The sequence below is a fragment of the Anguilla anguilla genome, chromosome 2, assembly GCF_013347855.1.
Source record: "Anguilla anguilla isolate fAngAng1 chromosome 2, fAngAng1.pri, whole genome shotgun sequence".
Lineage (NCBI taxonomy): Eukaryota > Metazoa > Chordata > Actinopteri > Anguilliformes > Anguillidae > Anguilla > Anguilla anguilla.
In genome coordinates, this window is record NC_049202.1 from 31116856 (window position 1) to 31137580 (window position 20725).

The 20725-nt window shown below is 40.8% G+C and overlaps 1 protein-coding gene across 2 annotated transcripts in view; it reads right to left on the reverse strand.

The window, feature by feature from the left end:
- Nucleotides 1-1207: 1207 nt before the first annotated feature.
- Nucleotides 1208-20725, reverse strand: part of dna2 (DNA replication helicase/nuclease 2) — a 32393-nt gene continuing 12875 nt past the window's right edge. For both annotated transcript variants that reach the window (XM_035398932.1, XM_035398940.1), the window contains 16 exons: nucleotides 20240-20471; nucleotides 19123-19240; nucleotides 15687-15843; nucleotides 14999-15187; nucleotides 14481-14711; nucleotides 13562-13678; nucleotides 11228-11337; nucleotides 10424-10533; nucleotides 9969-10193; nucleotides 6995-7188; nucleotides 4531-4620; nucleotides 3896-4103; nucleotides 3155-3244; nucleotides 2838-3020; nucleotides 1937-2083; nucleotides 1208-1827 (listed from right to left, as the gene is read on the reverse strand). In XM_035398932.1, the coding sequence (XP_035254823.1) occupies nucleotides 1771-1827; nucleotides 1937-2083; nucleotides 2838-3020; nucleotides 3155-3244; nucleotides 3896-4103; nucleotides 4531-4620; nucleotides 6995-7188; nucleotides 9969-10193; nucleotides 10424-10533; nucleotides 11228-11337; nucleotides 13562-13678; nucleotides 14481-14711; nucleotides 14999-15187; nucleotides 15687-15843; nucleotides 19123-19240; nucleotides 20240-20471 (2458 nt within the window). In that variant the 3' untranslated portion in view covers nucleotides 1208-1770. The remainder of the gene's footprint in view (nucleotides 1828-1936; nucleotides 2084-2837; nucleotides 3021-3154; nucleotides 3245-3895; nucleotides 4104-4530; nucleotides 4621-6994; nucleotides 7189-9968; nucleotides 10194-10423; nucleotides 10534-11227; nucleotides 11338-13561; nucleotides 13679-14480; nucleotides 14712-14998; nucleotides 15188-15686; nucleotides 15844-19122; nucleotides 19241-20239; nucleotides 20472-20725) is intronic.

Consider the following 20725-nt stretch of genomic DNA (forward strand, 5'->3'; position numbering starts at 1 on the left):
TATCGATATTGTGATATGAGACTACATATCGTCTGGGACTTTGTATATCGTAATATCGTGATATGGCATAAGTGTTGTCTTTTCCTGGTTTTAAAGGCATACAGTAAAGTGATGTCATTTTCTGAACTTGCCTGACTGTTGTAGCTGTTCTATTATTTGCCTTTACCCACTTTGTGTATTTTTGGGAAAGTACCAATAGTCATCCCCACAATATCATCACAATATCGATATTGAGGTATTTGGTCAAAAATATTGTGATATTTGATTTTGTCCATATCGCCCAGCCCTAATTTGTATATATGCTTTGCTATTCAAAATTTTACCTCCTTGCTTCCTTTCCTTGCGTCCTTTCTTAACTCCAAGCTCCACCCACCGGAGGAGCTTTGACCAGTTTGCTCAAACGAAAAGACACTTGAAAGTATGACAGCCTGGAGGAGTTTTTTAGTATTCCAGACAGAATAAAACAAGGACTTGGACCAGGATGCTTACACTAATCTGGAAAAAATACAATTTTTTCTCCCCAATTGAGTGCCCAATCAATATTTTTCATTCTTCACTTCCATAGCCCTGTATGAATTTTGGAGTGCAGACAAGCATGAGCTTTCCTCATTTCCTGCAGTACACAAGTTGGGTTAACACAGACATGAGTAGGACGGAGTCACTTTATGAGCAGCTCAACAGACAGACTGACCAGTGGTTGCTGGTACGCATAATAAAAATTAAAAAAAGGACAAAGTGACTATGACGTCAGCCATTTACTTTCCATGAGCTTGCAAAAAGTGTTTTGAAGTCGTGGAAATGCAGTTGTGTCACCATGTTGTACCATCTATTGCAACTGCATGTTCTTATGGGGAAAATTTATATTTGGTATAATAAAAATGGTACTACATTGGTGCCATTGACCTGCGCTGAAACGGGTTGCTGAAGGACCTATACTGGAGCCAAATGTGCTGGCACTAAAGAGCAACGTCTCAAAACAAGACAAGGAACTGAGCTTCAAACATGAAGCCCAGTCTTGGCCCCTAAGTTGCAACATTCACTCATCTCCATACCCACTCCTAGTAGTCAATACAACCATGGAATCAACTGAAGTAGTTATTAACTGAGAATGTAATTAAATAGAAGTTAATCCCACCATGCATTTAAACTTTGTAAAAAAAATCTTTTGAACCCTTAAGCCAGGATGCTTCCTTAAAACACAACACAGTATGGTCTAGAATTTATTAATCACAAGTAACCAATTAAAATGTACACAAAATTGTAAAAAATAACTACATAAAGTTAATGGATTCATACTGATACAGGCAATAACTGTCAGAATGAGCTAGCTTAAGACAGTGTAAAAAAGAAATGCCTAGCATTATTCAAAGACTGAGGTAATATGTAAAATATGTATTTCTGTTCATATTTCTTGTTTAGAAATAAGATGGTATGATCACCTTCTGCAGGCATTTCACAATGAACTTTTTAAAAAATTGCTGTAGAATTACCATAACAATGCCACTACTAAAAAAACTATATGGTACCATTGGAGGTTGGATCCATAATTGTTCACATTTTTCATATTAAGTCCCCACTCCCCAGATCTGTTGTAATATGAAAATCACACAAACAGGTTTATATATTACCGGGTAATATATATTTTAAACACACCCAAAAATGAGTTAATACTTCATTTGAACATTTTAACAGTTTAACACAACTTAGAGAAAAGTAGTCATTGTGGCCCAGCCACCTCTCCTCTAATATTGGTCAGGACAGTTCCACTGATTAGTGCAGAAGAATATGTGGCAGTGACTCATGGGCCCCAGGAGGAAGCTGGTAGATGTGGAATTACATTAAGGAAAACACTCATCCAAATGTCACTTCTCTATAAAAAACATTTTCAGCCATTCAAATTCACATATTTAAGTATCTGTCGTGGTATAAAGGATATCATCTGCTCCCGCTCTAGATGGGACAGCAGCATTCCCAGTGGGGCATAGCGCTGCACAGTGGGGGTGGAGCCCAGCATCAGCAGTTTGTATTTAGCCCGGGTGATGGCCACATTCAACCTGCGCCAGTCTTTCAGCAGCTCACCCAGCTGTCAAGAGACGGAATGGTTACGCCTTGCACCACACATAAATTATGGTCAAAGGGCAAACTCCACTGACCTACTGTAAGAATAATCTTGTCCTGCTCTGAAAATATAGGGCTGGGTGATATACCACAATAATAATTTTTGAAAGCAACAACGGTCGTTACCACCGTGTATACTGCCTTTACTTTTCGTATTTTTCTCAAACTATATCTCATGCGGTAGTAAACAACCACGCTTCAGAGGCTGCGTGAAATGCTTACAGAAAACACATCACCACAAGTTGTTTATTCGGTGATCATAAAAGACAGCCAAATCAGCAGCAATGCCTTGCAGCATCCATGTGATTTGACAAAAACACATCACATGATCACGCAAAAGCTGCCTGGCCTTGCTGCTGTTTGGCCGTCTTATCAACACCCAACCGATAACAGTGGTTACGCTTTTATTTATTTATTTATTTATTGGTTGTTTACTACCATTTCAGGTATTATTTTTTTTTTTTTAAGACAAAAAGCAAAGTAATACACCATATGGTGGTGCATTTGACATGTATTCTTGTGGTATTTCACCCAGCCTGAAGATAATGTATCCTTTTGGAAGAATACAGAAATGTGTCAAACATCAGTGGCAATTTATCACACTAGCTGCATTTGACTCATTACACATTTACTAATGGTTAGTGGAAGAAGAAACAAATAGAACATACATGAACCAGAAAAGCAATTAATTCTGAGAACTACATTTTATAAACACTCACACTGCCCTCCACATTGCTTCTGACAAAGGAAACAATGATGACACCCTTGTCCCGTCCTTGGTACTTGTCCACGGTGTTAACCTCCACTGCACTGAAGGCTGGGGCCCTCAACAGTCCCAAGATGGCCTTCAGTTGCTGTCTGTAGGGAGCGATGACTCCAATATCACCTGCTTTGCAGCCAGCCTGAAACACAGTCATCTTCAATGATACACTGGTAATGGGCAAAATTGTGGCCAGAGCCAACGATCCCCACCGAGTAAACCTAACACCTAAAGCCACTTCCGACATGCCAGTGAAATAAACCAGCGCGCCCTCACCTTTAGCAGGAGGCTGACTATGCAGTGAACAAGAGCAGCCTCTGCATGGTTGCTGATCCCTCCTTTCTCCACAGTCTCTGGGGCAGGGACCTAAAAGAACAGCAGCGCAAATTAATCCTTTTGCACAGATGCAAATTCTGGCCAATCCTCGCCCATTTGTGGGGGTGTTCTATTAAAGGCTTTATAACTCCAGGTGTGAGCATCACAGAGACTTGGAAAATGGCTTTAAATGAAGCAAGACACTTGTTCCATTTGCAATACTAACTTGGTCTATATTATATTTCTAATTTAGGTAAAAATAAAGTGACACAAATGCAATTATCTCGGCAAAAAATGCAAAAACAACATTGTTCTTTAGTCTGAAATGAAAGCCAGATCACATATAAAAACAGGTAAAACTAAATTTCCTGTATCAGAAATGCCTTGTGGAAAATCTGGGGGTGATATTTATTTAAACAGTGAAAATTACCTAAAGTGCAGTTCAAATATCCAAAACAAAACCTTGTTCTTTGTGAAGAGAGGAATGTAATGGTGTTAGACTTTGTATGTCTGTATGTCAGTGCAATCAAGAGTTATAGCCATTTAAATACTGAAAATTCAATTCACTGCTATAGTGCCACCAAAAGCTCAGGACAGAAAAGATAGCATTGAAATCCCCTCCATGACAGATTTGTCCTTGAAGCCTTCTGCTGTCATGGTCTTCTGGGAGCTGCGGTAATGTGTGCAGTGAACGGGTCTCACCTTGGAAGTGTCAAGGAAGCAAATGGGGTTTTCCGGCTCCACAACAGCCCTTATCCAGCCTCTGTGCGCCACTTGGCTCAGGTACAGCTCCAGATCTCGCTCAACAGCCATCCGCATGGGCAGCTGCAGCACTGAGCGAGCGGTGTGCTCTGACCCACACTCCAGCTTGCCCCCATACACTAGCGCGTTGCTCAGAGACATGATCTTGCTGGAAATACAAAAAATCAATTTACTGGAAGGAGTTTGTCTGGGGGGGGGGGGGGAATAATTTTTTATGTTTTTGTCATCCCTTTTCTCCGCCATTCCCAATCATGCTCACACTGCATCTCAACCAATTCAGAAGAATACAGACAACCGCAGTAAACAAGTCAGGCTCGCACAGGCATGAGGTGTGGGTTAGACGTGTGCAGTGCAACAGAACTGTGAGCACCAAAATGACAAGCGGAGGAAGGGGGCTTGGGGGATCACAGGTGCACAACGAGATGCCGAGCAACACTAGCAACAACTGTGCCGTCGGGGGCTGTTGTCCAAACTGCATACCAGACCCTTGATTTGAGCCTATCTATGCACTAGAACAGTGCATTGACAGCATGAGCCACCCAGCCCGTTTGGAGGATTTTCATGGAGAAACCCACCTGTTCATCCTATACTGTACGGTCAGCTGCACAACGGCATCTTTATGATGCTCAAGACGCTTGAATAGACTCTCATCCATGCCTAGAGACCTGAAGGGGGGAAAAAAATTATAAATTTCATGAAAATGTATTCATATTTTTCTTCAATCAATTCAGAACCTGACCGTAACACATGCTGAGATCTTGTTAATGAACTATCTCCTTTATATGACTATTGTGCTGCAAGATAATATGTACAGTACTGGAAAAAGTGAATGTATAAAGTTAGATCAGGGCCGAAAGTTTTGTAAATGAAACACAAATGAGACGTGAAAAGGAAAAGGCTGAAATTTAAAAACCTGAAACCAAAAAAAAAAAAATGAAAATGAGCAGCATTGAAATGTAATGTCGCAAAAAAATAATTTACTGTTGAATGTTATTTTCAGTTTCTCCATCCATTTACAATGTTTTTTCCACCCAGTTTCAAACCTTTTTTTGGCACAGGGAGGGGTTAACAAGAGTGAGGTTTGATGGGGGCGTGGTATCCCTTGAACGACATTTAGTTTATCATCCGAATGACATCGGTGTAGGTGTTACAGCGGAGCACCTTGAATCAGTGACTGATGAAAGCAATTATTTTTAGATGCTGGCGTGTAATTGGGGCTATAAGAAACGAAACCGACGCGCTACCGAAACTTTACCGGTGTGCTTTTAAATACAATGTTGCAAAGCAGCTACACAGCAGACTTAAAAGCATAGACTGTGGCCTATATAAAAGTGCAAATCACAGAAAAGTGCCTTATGATGGGTAGTACACAGCAAACAACTTCAAATGCTTTAAGAGGACACAACACTAATAAGGTGCCGGGTTTCGAGGGTTCCAAGGTGCATTTGTAATTAGGTAGCTGTTTCGTAGTTGACTTAGTTAATGCACTCGTGTCTTAACTACTGCTTGTAGTTTTGCATAGACTGCGTTGTTGCTGTTCTTGTTTGTGTTAGTGTTAATCAGTTTAACCTACAGGGTCCAAGTCAAACTATGCGGTTGTTCCCTGCACTTGGAACAGTACTTCTCTCTAGGGTTTTCGACACACTTGTTCCTGGTTATGATTATACACTTTGTTGTACATCGCTCTGGATAAGAGCATCTGCCAAATGCCTGTAATGTAATGTAATGCATTTCAATTTCAATGTTTAAAATGATAGAATCCTAGAATCCTAGAACCATACAAAAAAAGGTGACGTGATGATACATCTCAGAGTATCAACTTTTTCAACTTTTCCATTACCAACTCGCAAAAATCAGACCTATGTCCCATTCGATTATGATCAAGCTTTTTTACTTAATTTACAGCATCACCAGAGCATCAAATGTGTCGTCTCTGTGTTGCATCATATCTTCTATAATTTTGGTATCTGTCTAACAACGTTTGTTTTAAGCTATTATCAGCCAATACCAATATGACACCAACATTTTTGTGCATCCCCAATTCAAGACAATGTTGTTTGACTTAACTATTGGTTCTGTTCATGACGACAAATTATTTTATATTTAAAGCATCAATGAACCCTCTGATTCATTTAGGCTTCTTCAGTCGTATCTTACATTGAGCTCAAAGCTGAAAAAACATTACATTCAGAATTATTTTGATGTATATGAAGATAATTATCACAGCTGAACAAAACAAAAAGACATTGCTATAACTAAGTTATTGCCCCCCCAATACATATCACTGCTTGTTATGAGAGAGCAAAAGGAAAACTGTATATGAAGTTCTACAGTTACTCCCCAAGCCTCTTTTCTCAGTACGCCTGCTGGGTACACAAAAAAAATAATAATACTCACCAGCCACTTCATTAGGTCTACCTGTTCAACTGCAAACTGCACCCGTTAATGCAAATATCTAATCAGCCAATCACGTGGCAGCAACTCAATGCATTTAGGCATGTAGACATGGTCAAGACGATCTAGTGAAGTTCAAACCAAGCATCAGAATGGGGAATAAAGGTGATTTAAGTGATTTTGAACGTGGCATGGTTGTTGGTGCCAGATGGGTTGGTTTGACTATTTCAGAAACTGCTGATCTACTGGGATTTTCACGCACAACCATCTCTAGGGTTTACAGAGAACGGTCCCAAAAAGAGAAAATATCCAATGAGCAGCAGTTCTTTGGGCGAAAATGCCTGGCAGAGGCAGGGATGATGGCAGAGGTCAGAGGAGAATGGCCAGACTGGTTCGAGCTGATAGAAAGGCAACAGTAACTCAAATAACCACTTGTTACAACCGAGGTATGCAGAAGAGCATCTCTGAACGCACACCACGTCAAATCTTGAAGCAGATGGGCTACAGCAGCAGAAGACCACACCGGATGCCACTCCTGTCACCTAATGAAGTGGCCGGTGAGTGTGTATATATATGTATATATATATATTTCTGGAAAAATGATGCTTGTAATGCAGTGACTGAGAATGCTGGTGACATGTTCACCTGGCTTCCGGGTTCTGGACAATAGGCGGAAGCTGCTGGTGATCCCCCACCAGAACAAAGCGATCGGCGTAGAAGAGGGGACCCAGGCACACCGGCTGACTGATCTGTGATGCTTCATCCACAATACAGAAGTCGAAATGGCGTCGGCTGAAGATGGGGTGCTTCATGCCCATGCAGGTGGTGGCCACCACAAGCTATCGAGGGGAAAGACAGGAGGCAGTCTGATGCATTATATATGTAACATGGTCAATAACTTTTTGTACACTGCTGCTACAGTAGCCATTTCAGGATTGTGTACATGCGATTCAGTCCTCTATCAAATGATTAAAAGAATAGAAACACCCACCTGGTCACATGCATTTATAGTAAGTACACAACAGATTGGCCAAGGCTATTCGCTTCTGCTATTTGGTTTTGTGTTTGTTTTTATGCATAAATAGGCTATGGCCAAATTCATTTAAATTTTAATTTATGCAAGATAACCTAATCTTGTTTGAAATTAAATGTTCTGTTGTCAATTAAATAAATGCCTCCTTTTGAAATGCTGTATAACAATAGACATAACTTAATTCACAGGTCACTACATTATCCTCATGTCATTTTGCACAACAGTAGGCTACTTGGAAGTTTTGATGTACAGTAATTTCCAGCAACGGTAGTACAAATCCAGCATAACTTATCCAACTTTATTATAAACATAATTGAAAGGGGTAATGACTACTGAAATGTCAGAGCAGTTCGAAGTAAAATTTCATAGTAGTAGGATAAATATTTTCTGCATAAATCCAAAGCAAAATCCAAAAAATAGGATTTATACCGTCTATGTCCGCAATAAGTATACAGTAAAACGGTTTTTAATTTTGAAATTATTCAAGATAAATTGCCTGTAGTCATGTCTCTCCTGTCAGTGTGTAGTTCCTCATTTATTGAATGTGAAAATAAACAATTACTGAAATAAACAATTATTTAATATACTGATGGGTAGAAAATTGTTTTTTTTTTCTCCCCAAGGAATTTTTGAGAGAAACCGGTAAAGATGTGTGCAGACAAGACATGCCAACAACAAGCAAGCAAGGGGAAAGTGAAACCTGACAACTACATTTTGAATAAAAATTAGTTGTTATATTTTAAATTCAATGGTTTTTACTGGCAGAGGTCAAAGAAAACATGTCTCAACATGTGCAATGATTTTAAAATGGTAATAAATCACTTGTGTCTTCGTGTTTACTTTAAGGTACAGGGCACAACTGACCCCACCTATGGACACAAGTATCCCTGTTGTTCCTTTGAACATATTCTGTTTGAACTTTTAAGAGAAAATGCACCTTTCATGCTAGCGATCACCAAATGTTAATACAGCATCAAGTTGTTCATTTTAAAATACTGTCATTCTTAGGCAAGCGGTCTCTTTGCAATCACGTAAAAGACTAAATGGGGCACAACCGTACCAAGTCTCCCCTACAATCGGATATATAGCAAATGCTTTAACACTAGAAAGGGTAGAGGTGACGCCATTGAGTGTTTAGACTTTTAAATTAAAATTACTCCACCACCCGCAATGCAATAGCTAATCTCCTCCATTCTTTTTCCTAAATATTTGGGCTTAAAATGACTGTTTTAAAAATTCTTGAAAAATCTAATCAGCAAAGAAATACAGGCAGTTTCTGCCCTTCTCTTCACAAAAATCCCTGCCAGACAATAGGCAGCAGGTTTTGGCCAGGTGCGAATGTGTCGCTCGCTGCTCAGGCATGCTATTGAGCAACTGAATGACCAACGCTTTGATATGAATTGCTCAAATAGTTCTGCACATATAATCACACAAAATTAATTCATTGCAATCATGTGATGAAGCTGATAAAGACTTTAGGGTGTGGATAATTGCAGGCATTGTAGTTGTAGAAATGATAGATTGAGACTTTGAATAAACTGAACAGTCTACATGACAACTGCTTAAATGTAACTGATGTGTGTGCGGTCCCTGGTCATTATGATTGAAAAAAGTAATTTAAAAAAAAATACAGCACTTTGTATTTCTTTGAATTTCTTTTTTCCATTTTGTGTTTCGTTGTGTTTTGCACATTTTAGTGCTTTGCTCAGTGTGCAGTTAGATAGGGTAGTGCATGCTGGTATGTGGCCTGTAGTATCAGAAACAGATCAAATACAAAAAATGTACTTGCATCCATCCACCCATTATCTATACCCACTCATTCTGGTCAGGGTCGCAGGGATTTCTGGAGCCTATCCCAGCGTGCATTGAGGCAGAAAACACCCTGGACAGGTTGCCAATCAGGTTGCAGGGCTCTCACACTATGTACTATTCATTAAAACATTTAACCTAAATATGTGAGTTGTCCTGGCTGAAATGAGCGTGGAATGCGCAGAGCAAGTTTGGTCAGGAACCTTGCTGCAGCCGACTTAGTCGGCCTAAGTAATCACATTCTCACATGTTTCCATAATCAATCAATCACATACACACAATACATTTTCTCACAATGCCAATGCCAATAGTCAAATATCTCAAATATCTCTGTTTTTGCATGCTTCGCTTGCTTCTGCACAGAACTGCGCTCACCCCCCACCACCCCAGCACCACCATTAGTTTGTATTTGCTTCTAAGTACCGAGGGGAATGTTTAGGAGGGGAAATGTATCATGCTCCCTGTTAGATAGGGTAGTGCACACTAGTTTGCGCACTGTATTACCCGAAGCTTGCTACCAACCTTCCAAGTGAATTTAGATATTTATCATCAAGATAAAAGTATTAAATGCAAAATCTTGTTTTACAGCCAATGGCTTGACATACATATGATCTGCTAAGCTAATAGCTAGGTATACAGTGATACCATTGAAGAGCTTAACAATGAGAACACTGATTGATGTTGGGTTGCAGGCTAAAGAGAGTAGAAGTTAGCCTATGGCTTAGAATCCCTACCACAGCTGTGGAAACCACTCAATTATTAGCCCACCAGTGTTACCTCACTGCTGTAGAGCCGCTCTAGCTCATGTAGCGTGTGGATTTCCCTTGAGCGGCGCAGATTCTCCTCTGTGAATGGCAGGATATCTGGATGCACCTTTTGGACCCGCCCCAGTCGCAAGAAGCCAATTTTGAACCTCTTCAGCTTGAGCAGAATGTTGTCCACAGCCGAGTGCGTGTAGCTGGTCACCAGGACACTGAAGCCACAGGCGTGAAGGATCCGAACCTGGAAGAGAGGAATTAGGGGGGTCTGCTAGCTTGTCTGATTATGGAACAATTTCAGAACATTACACAGAAAACCACGCAAGACTGAAGAATTGGTTTGCAAATGAAAAAAAACCCTCACAATGGAAAATGGGAAAAACATTTAAAATCAGACCATTCCCAAAGCAGGTGACTGAACACAATACAATGATGAAATATGACGCTATAAACCTATGGTGGCAGGTTGCTTACCAGAGTGCAGATAGTAGTGGTTTTTCCTGTTCCAGGCATGCCTACTATGACTGTGTAGTCCTTAGATAGCAGTACTTTCTTCATGGCTTGTTTCTGAGGTTTATTAAGGCCTAAAAACAGAGCAATGGGCCAAAACATTTTAACCAGAGATTTAAATTAACTGAAAATAAAGGATCGAGAGGAGATTTTCAACTACTGCCATGTGGAGCTCTGATATAAAAATATCTGACCAAAATATCTGATAGGAGAGAGATGTTTCAAGAACTACAAAATGTGTGAGCGATTAAGTGTTATCGGTCAGGCAATGGCTGGAACCTATCATGATGTTTTGTTTCAAAGTACATGATTGGTTCATATGGGTCAGTGATTGACAAAACATGGTAGCTGCACCAATTATGAGTTTCGTGGGACAGGGGCACAGATGTGAAAGCACAGCAGAGCAGTAAGAGTAGGACCAGAGTAAGATCCCAAGATGACCCCCATATTGAATCTGTGCTGACCTCATACAGCTTCCCCCAGTTCAAAAACCAGCATACTACAGTGCCTAACAGCCACTGCCCACTACTGCACAGAAATCAATTAACATATCCACAGAACCAATCTGTGGTGTTCAACACATGGTGGCTCTGACAGATAAGGATTAGAGGAAGATGGCCATTTTCAAACAGTGGACCAATTTGTAGAATTGTGCAGCTTGGTTTGCAGACTAATTACAGACCCTTTAATGTCTGATGACAAGACCATAAAAAATGAGATGATAATTCACATTGATGTTTGAGGGGTGTCAGGTGTCAGAATGTGTACCTTTGAGGATGTTGGCAACTGTATCCTTGGCCTCTCGTGGAAGCACGCTGCTCAGGCTCTCGATGAACTTTGGTGGCTGGAAATCCACAATCAGCTCCCGCAGCTTCTCACTGCATGAAGGAACACAGGGGCAACACAAACAGATGTTCAACTTTGGCACATCCAGGACTAGATCAGATTAGGGGGTGCCAAAAGAATTATGTACAATTCATAGATTACATACGCATCACAGACCAGGTGAGGTTAAAAGCTACTTATACGTGCATTCATTCACATACCAATGTAATGTACCAGCTACTCAAAGAAGTTAATATCTACCCCAAAGAAGCACATTAATTATATTATAGGGTATGTCAAGTTGTACAGTATGCACTTGTATTTGAATTAGATGCTTTCAAAATGTATGCAGGCTAAACAAATACAATACACATTTTGAAAAAGTCACATTTGTTATCTTATCAGAAGAAAATAAACCTGAAATATGAAATTAAGCATTCAGCATTTATAACAAGAATTTAGAGTTGTTAAACCATAATTTATTACTACTTATAACAATCCTCCCATTAAAAATGATGCCATGACAACAGTGCTCAATGTTTAATTATATTAACCTCTTTGTGCCCATGCCAAATCTGCCCAATCCTTGCCCAATTTAAAGCTTTATAACTCCAGATGTGAGCATCACAAAGACTTGAAAAATGGCTTAAATGAAGCAGGACATTTGTACCATTTACAATACTATATTTGTTTATATTCATAATTTAGGAAGAAATAAAGTGCCACAAATGCATTTGTCTAGGCCAAAAATCAAAATGAATTTGCTCTTAGTTTGCAAAGAAATACCTGTTTACAGATCTCAAATGAATTGCAAACTATAAATCTCAAGCTGGGGACACAAAACGTGTTCTACGCATCGCAAAACAACAAATCTTGTTTTACAAGCTGTGGACACGCCAAAATACAAAACATTTTAGCACTATTTTTTCATGTACGATAGGGAAAAATCCATGTGTATGCACCAATCATAATTAAGGCATCCACAGCCAATCACGGTAAGAGTAGCTCATAACCAAATCGGTAAGAGCAGCCAAGCGGCAGGGAGTAGGAAACTGGACGTGAGCTGAAGCTCTGTGGAGCCATAAATATTTAAAGGGAACCCAGCCTGTTAAGACTTGTATGGTTTAATATTCTGTAAATGCCCTCAACTATGGAAATATGTTGTAAAAACCACACTAAATATTTCAGTTATTTAAAAAAGAAACCCCAGCATTTAATAGAAATTTTGAGCTATGGAGGTCACCATTATTTTAGACACGCAATGCACTTTGGGTAGATGCCGTAAAATTGTTGCACTGGAAGTTAACTCAGTTGTTTTGTCCAGCAGTTGCGGTTATTAATAGTGAAAAATATCAATACAATGCCACAGAATTTGGATATCTGTGAATAGGACAAATTCAATAAACATCTTAGTGCATCAGCACGTATTATTATCATTTAGGGATTATGCATCTAAAGGAGATATTATCACCAGTTTATATAAGATGTGGATCAATAACATTACGTCAGTTAAATTAACGGGGATGATGACACGTTTCAGTTTCACCAAAAACGAGTTTGATCCACATGGTCACGTGACTTTGAATGACGGGTGCTAGAAAGTGCAGCTCTTTACAACAGGCAACTTTTCCATCTCAGCATGCAGTCGGCGCAGTAAGACTAGACATGCCATCTCTAGTCTTATGCCCTACTCTCGTCTCCTCCAATCTTCATCGTTTCGATTTTGTGATGAGGGCTGTCCTCTGTGCTTTCCGCCGGAGTAATGTCCCGCTCTGGCTCGAATCAAAAAGGCTGAACAGAAGGCATCTTCAATGACGCTGAATGCTCAATGGACAAGAGTAATGGACCGGGGACAAGTGCAACCATTTGATGTCACTACCCATTTGATGAGTGCATTGCGACAGTAAAAACAATGACGACCTAAAGTTGAAGGATTTTAAAAAAAAGTTTAAATAACTAAAGTCTTCCATGTGTTTTCATAACATTTATATAATTGAAGGCATTTACACCATATTAAGGCCTACAAGTCTTAACAGGCGGGGTTCCCTTTAAAATGCATAAAACACGTGAGTTGTGAAACGTGGAAATAAAATCTGACACTAAATTCTTTCCGTAGGCAAGACATCACTAATCTAACACAAACTTTAGAAAACAGGAGTTCGAAACACATTTGATCATACGGATAACCATTTTTTTTCTTAAACCAAGAGAGCATTATACCATACTTAAGCTTAATGGTAAACTAAAGTGGAAAGCAGAAGCTGTCTGACAGCAGACCTTATAGTAGTGTTCTCCATCAGCTTGGAAAGGTTTCCTAAATGAGTGTCCATTCCTCCCACCCCTTCATCCTGATCCAATCTGAACATAATGTCAGGAGAATACTTTGAGAGGTTCCTGTAAAAATGAGGGTAAAACAGCACATAGTTATTATTAAAGCACACTGTTATTAATTTGCCCCTGGATACATAATATAGATTAAATATGCAGCTTTTAAACTGGCATACATCTGAAAAGATGCTCTTCACATGGAGTTCTCATTGTCAGGGGTTAAACTGGGATTTGAAAGGTGCAAAATTGGGATTTAAAACCCTAAAATTTGGCATATCATAAAAATGTATAGCAGGGGTTGGGTAGACAAGAAAATAAACATAACAAAATGGTACAAACAATCTGTCTTAATGCAAAATAGTTGCCAAATTGATTGGCATGATTTCTGCAATATGATCCGTACAATATAGGCCTACCGGTAAATGGGTTGTTAAACCCCATAAACTTTTCTTGATCCTCAGCTCCATATTTCCTGTACTCTCAAATTAAAACATTAAAACAAGTAAAATTGACTTTTAAACCAGGAAACTTTCAACTGATGTCCAATTTGACGCCATTTTCCATGCTTTCTGGCAATACACAAAAACTGAAATCCCCAAAATTATCCCTTTAAATTGGCATACAGTGATAATTTCACTGTACAAGTCAATTATGTTGCATTTATTTAGCCCAAATCAATAGCCGGCACCCCCAGCATAACAGATCAACAAACGGAATTTTGAGAACCAAATCAAGCATGTTCAAATGGCTCTTCTATGATGCAGAAGGTTAGACTAGCAGAGCTTCAAGACAATCATTTTGGTCTATTTGGCTGAGGCCTGAACCAAACAAATAAACAATGCATTCCGAGACAACCATATAATCTCACCGATCCAGGGTGCATGTTACTCCAGCAGCAGTCACCTCAGTGACATAACCCGTAGCCACAGCTAGCAACTTCAGCTCCTGGTCGCTCACCACGACCCGGTCGCCCACAATCATACAAGTCTCAGCCTTTTCCCCGCCCCGTCGCACGAAGCAGTGGACATAGGCGTTGTCAAAGAGGGGCTTCACTAGGCCTGTCCGCAGAAGGTTACCCATACATCCTCCACTTCGCTCCCTGAGTGAAACAGAGGCCAACAGTGATCAGAGACAAAGCGATCACACAAACACACATGTACTTTTTGTATGACACAGAAACGGGATTCATCTTGTGCGTCATCACGTCCCACTTGTTAAAAAGTGCTCTCTTGTCAAGTAGGGCATTACTTGTACTGTAATGAGTGTTTGCATTGACGTCTGCAGACAGTAAAAATCAATTACACATTTTTGAATAGATTTTTTTTCTTTACAACCAAAGAGAAAAAAATGAGACACACGCATGCATCTGCAAGCACGCACGCACACCTCTCCTCAGCTGACAGTAACCAGATGTTTCGACGGCCCCCCTTTCTTTCCATAGTACGCCCCTCCAGGGCACAGAGCAAGACCCAGTGGCTGAAGTACTGCAAGTGGGCCTCACTCAGGTGCTGGGTCTCCTGCTCCACGAAGGCAGGCTGGTCCGGACGGCCTCCCAAGGTACCGCGTTCTACAGCTCTGCAGGAGGGAATTCTCAAATGGTGACGACTCAAAGACTTCCCAAAGGACCAAAGTCCCAAGATGTCACTTAGATTTTATTCCAAATCTACACCCCCAAAATGAATGAATTAATTAATAAATAAGACATGACAGCGCAGTGCTCAGACTGCACTGTAGGAAATATCATACAAGAGAGCCTGATATCAGCTCTGCAGGAGGGAATTCTCAAATGGTGACGACTCAAAGACTTTCCAAAGGACCAAAGTCCCAAGATGTCACTTAGTAGATTTTATTCCAAATCTACACCCCCAAAATGAATGAATTAATTAATAAATAAGACATGACAGCGCAGTGCTCAGACTGCACTGTAGGAAATATCATACAAGAGAGCCTGATATCAGAATGCTACACATGCAGCTCATTGCATACAGTACACTTAAACAGTAAACATGCTATTGTTTAGGTGACACAGGTGCACTTCCACATCAAGTCAGCTGGGACACGCCTCAAACCCTACCTGTTGTAGAGAGAACAGTTCCGCATCTGAGGGCAGTATTTGCAAGACTGGCAGTTGGCAATGTCAAGCATGGGTGCCAGATGTGGCTTTCCTCCCTCATCTCGCATCACGCTGTTGTCAAGGTAATGTGCCAGTGTGTTCCGCAGCTTCACCAGTTCTATGGAAAGATGAGTTGGAATGGCAAATTATTTAGACTGCAGACAGCAGTGTGAGCTATACAGCACATTCACTGCAATAGAGAACAACAAGAGTGCTAGCTTGTGGTTAGCCTTCATTGACTGCAGTTCTATGACGTTATACAATGAAGAATTCTCAAGCTAGCATGAGATGATAGCACCAGCCCATAAAACTTGATCTTGATATATAACTGAAATGAAAGAAATTGCTTACTATAATAAAAGGGTAATTATGAGTATGCCAGAGGCTTTGCTGATGCAACAATAGAGGCTACACAATCAATGTAACCAGACAAATACATTACATTACAGGCATTTGGCAGACACTCTTATCCAGAGCGACGTACAACAAAGTATATAACCATAACCAGGAACAAGTGTGTCGAAAACCCTAGAGAGAAGTACCATTCCAAGTGCAGGGAACAACCGCATAGTTCAACTTGGACCCTGTAGGTTAAACTGATTAACACTAACACAAACGAGAACAGCAACAACGCAGTCTATGCAAAAATACAAGCAGTAGTTAAGACGAGTGCTTTAACTAAGTCACCTACGAAGCAGCTACCTAGTTACAACTCTAAGCTTACAGTCAATTTACAGATTACAGGGAGGTAGGGAGGGATGGGGAGAGGTGCAGCCTGAAGAGGTGAGTCTTCAGTTGTCGCTTGAAGTGGGTCAGTGTCTCAGCTGGTCTGACCTCCACGGGGAGGTCATTCCACCATCGTGGGGCCAGAACAGAGAGGAGACGTGTTCGGGAAGCGCAGGTGCGAAGAGGGGGAGGTGCCAGGCGTCCTGAGGTAGCGGAACGGAGGGGTCTGGCTGGCATGTAGGGTTTGAAGATCTTGTGGAGGTATGCTGGGGCTGATCCCTTGACTGCCTGGTATGCTAGGACCAATGTTTTAAATTTGATGCGAGCCATAACAGGTAGCCAGTGGAGGGTAGTGAGCAGGGGAGTGATGTGGGAGTGTCTGGGGAGGTTGAAGACCAGACGAGCTGCAGCATTCTGAATGAGTTGCAGGGGTCTGATGGCAGATGCCAGTAGTCCAGCCAGAAGAGAGTTGCAGTAGTCCAGGCGGGATAGTACCGTTGCTTGGACCAGGAGCTGGGTTGAGTAGGTGGTGAGAAAGGGGCGGATTCTCCGGATGTTATACAGGAAAAATCTGCACGCCCGGCTTACCACTGCGATGTTCTTGGAGAGGGACAACCTGTTGTCCATCACCACTCCGAGATTCTTGCACAATATTACAAGTTTTTACCATGGCACTGAAAATCCCAAAAACGCCGATTCAGTGAAGTAACGCTAAAGGTGGTGACATGTTAGCTAATTTCATTCATATCAGCCATGATGTGTTAGACAGAGCTAACGTTGACGTTATAGTCTGGCACTTTCGTTTCAAATCCAGACAGGAACTATCTGGACGGGAACAATTCCAAAAGACCATCGATGTAAAATATAAATTTCAATGTGAAAATGCCAACAAAATAATTGCCACAGATTCAAACATTAACGTACCCCGTTAGTTGGCAAATTATTTTTTTGGCATTTTAACGTTGAAATTGACATTTTACATTGCTGGTCTTTCATTCCAAATGGAAGCAGTTGTTGATCACTTGCAGCCCCTACCAGCCGGTTAGGAGGAGTAGGAACTCAATGTATTTCAATGGACAATAATGGAAATTAATTCAAATAAAATACTTGTCGTTGACCGATTAGCAAAATATTTGAGAATTCAGGTCCTTGGCCTGCTGCCAGCATGCACAACAAGTATTAGGCTGATCGGCCCAGTAGTATGCGAGATTAGCTGCGGACAGATACAAACACACTCACACACACACACACGTGACCAAACGCATAATCCCCTCTAGGCTCTCGCCTGGCGGAGATAATAATAGGCAAAAATCACCACAGCTGTCACTTGACCACTCGATAACCTTACAGTGGAGGCCAAAAGTTTACATACACCTAGGCTATGTAAGATATTCAAACTCTCCTCACTCTTCATTTCATGTTACCATACAATTATTTTGGCAAGTCAATTAGGGCATCTACTTTGTACACATCAGAGGTAATTTTAAAACAATCTATTAGAGACTTAAAGATATATTTCAGTTTTAATTAACTACATCTCTTTAGAAGCTTCTGATTGGCCAACTGTCATAATTAGGAGTTAATTGGCACCTGTGGCTGTATTTAAGGGCCTACCTTTAGAGCCACTGCCTTTTTTCCTTGATACCATTGGAAATTCCAAGCAACTCAGCCAAGACCTCCAAAAAATTGTGGACCTCCACAAGCCCAGTTCCTCATTAGGAGCAATTGTCAAACAACTGAATGTACCACAAGCATCTGTGCAAACCATTGTATGCAAATATAAAAATCTTGGGACCACACAGATATTACATCGTTCAGGAAGGAGGCACAAATTAACTCCCAGGGCTGAACAAACTTTGGTCGGAGGCATCAGGTACCAACTCCGCGCATTTCTTAGATCATAAAACCGGAATACAGGTCGGCCAAAATCCTCCGGTCACCGATCACGTCTTATGGAGCAAAAACCAGCCGGTTCCAATCCAGGGCTGATCAATCGGTGCACCCCGAAAGCAAGGTATAGAGGTAATTCTATAACAAAATTCACAAATATGTAAAATGGATTCACAGACCTCAAAATTAATGCGAGAATACACACAATAACAGTTGCAAACTTACAACTCGAGCAAAGACAACTCTCAAATCAATGTCTTACAACCTCTCAACTTTTGCACCAAATTTTTCAGTGAAACTTGAGCAAAAAATTTGCAATGGATTGGTGGCAGTGTAGTATAATGGAAGGAAGTGGTCTTGTAACTAATGGTCACAGGTTCGATTCCCAGGTAACTAACTAAATGCCTGTAATGGAATGTAACAATCTAATGTAATGCTCTGGTAAGGAGGGTCAATGTCTGTTCTTCCAAACAATCATACGAGTGGATTTGGGAAGACGCTGTACTGCCGTTACTTTAAGAAGTGAACATCTGTAGCCAAATCCTAAGACGAAAACTCAAAGAAGGCACAGAACTCACCTGTGGACAAACACCATATTCTGTCATATTACTACAGGGAACAATATAACGAATGACTGTCTGATTTAAACACCAACAGTTGCACACTCCATTTCTGTTTATAATAAAATATTTATTCACTACACTGAATAGTGTCATTCAAATCTCCTTCAGAGGGACAGAGTAGTGGGGCCTTTTGGCTAACTCTCAGAGGAGATTCCTACCCCTCCTGTCCATGTGGTTCCCCACAATCGGGTGCACGGTGCCAGTCTTCAGGTAGAGCAGGAGTCCTGCCTCTGCATCAACACGCCTCTCCAGGCTCATCAGGGTATACAGGATCACCTGACAAAACACACGAAGCAGCCTTAGAAAACACCCATAATCCACTGAAACAGGGTATAGACATCCACTATCAATCCTTGGCTTCTCCTTCAATCATCACTGTCAACAGCCATGTCAGCAAGAAATAGTCATTTACATAAAGTGTACAGAAACAGCAGCTTTTGTTCAATCTCCGGCCACTTCACAATTAAAAAAAAAAAAAGAAAATTGTGGTTGAGAGGAGGGTACCAGGGATTGACATTCCATCTAAAGCTTGCAAACTCCAGTGGTTACAGGAGGTATTGCAGTTTAGTAAGCCTCTGGCACCAGAAAGCAAATTTTCCTACAGAAATCCATTCAAAACTATGAATTTACCCAGGCCGAATTATACTATTTTGGACAGTACTTTTAAATTCTACATTTTCTTAATACCAAACCAATTATTCTCCAGAGACATTTTTTTCTGAGACCCACAGAAAAATCCCATTCATCCCTTCATGTTTAGGTACCCAGTGGACATGCAGATCTGGTGCCAAAAGCACAGCAGCCTCCATGAACTGGCTTCATGCGCCAATGAACTGCATTCATAGCAATCCATGGAACTGGTAAGAAGAAGCTGTCTCCAGTTCTTATACATTTCGATGGTCAAGAGCGAGAGCACAGAGATGATGATGGGGGAGGAGGAAGGGACATGAAACCAGTCTGTATCGTATCGTAGGTATTTAGGCGGAGCCAGCGAGAGGGGAAGAGGAGAAAAAATAAAATAAAATCCTGCAAATAAAATCCATTACTTACAATCATTGTTTTATAAAGACCAGCTAAGTATAAAACCAAAATAGGACTTGAATATTGTCCTTATGCGGTTACAGAGTAGACAAATTATCCAACAGTATCATTCCCTGACATCTATCTAATTCAGTTCCCATGTACAATTCATCATAGGGCTATGCTAGATGGCCATGTCCAAGTGCTCATTAACAGTCACCTGCGTGATATCAAATAAAATGCGTTTCTCTGTACCTGACTGCGGTGCTCTATAGAGTTGGACTCTTTGCCGGTCTTAAGCTCCAGGGGCATAATCTTCTCCTGCGGTGGTCGGCGGTCCCTGCGGTGGATACGCACTCTTGCGGTCAGATCGATCTTGCCTTTCAGGCCGAAGCGTGGTGACCAGATGTTCTCCTCGATGTCCACAAAGTCAGTGATCATCACACTGCAGGCAGCATCCTGTTTGCTTAACCTCCCCTCAGTAGGTCTAAGTTGAATGGCATGAAAAAAAAGCAATAATGGTGTGCAAGTTTTGTCAACAAATCGGTCCAAATGCTCATGGATTTGTAGCCTCACACCAGACAGTATGTCTAGATTTCCATTTAGCAGATGTTCTTGAGAAATTTAAAGATGACAGTCTTTACACACAATCCATTTATACAACTTGAGTTTAGTTATCTGACAAATTGATCCTACAGTCTTGGAGTTGACTTAGCTTTCTAAACATTATACTGCACTGTC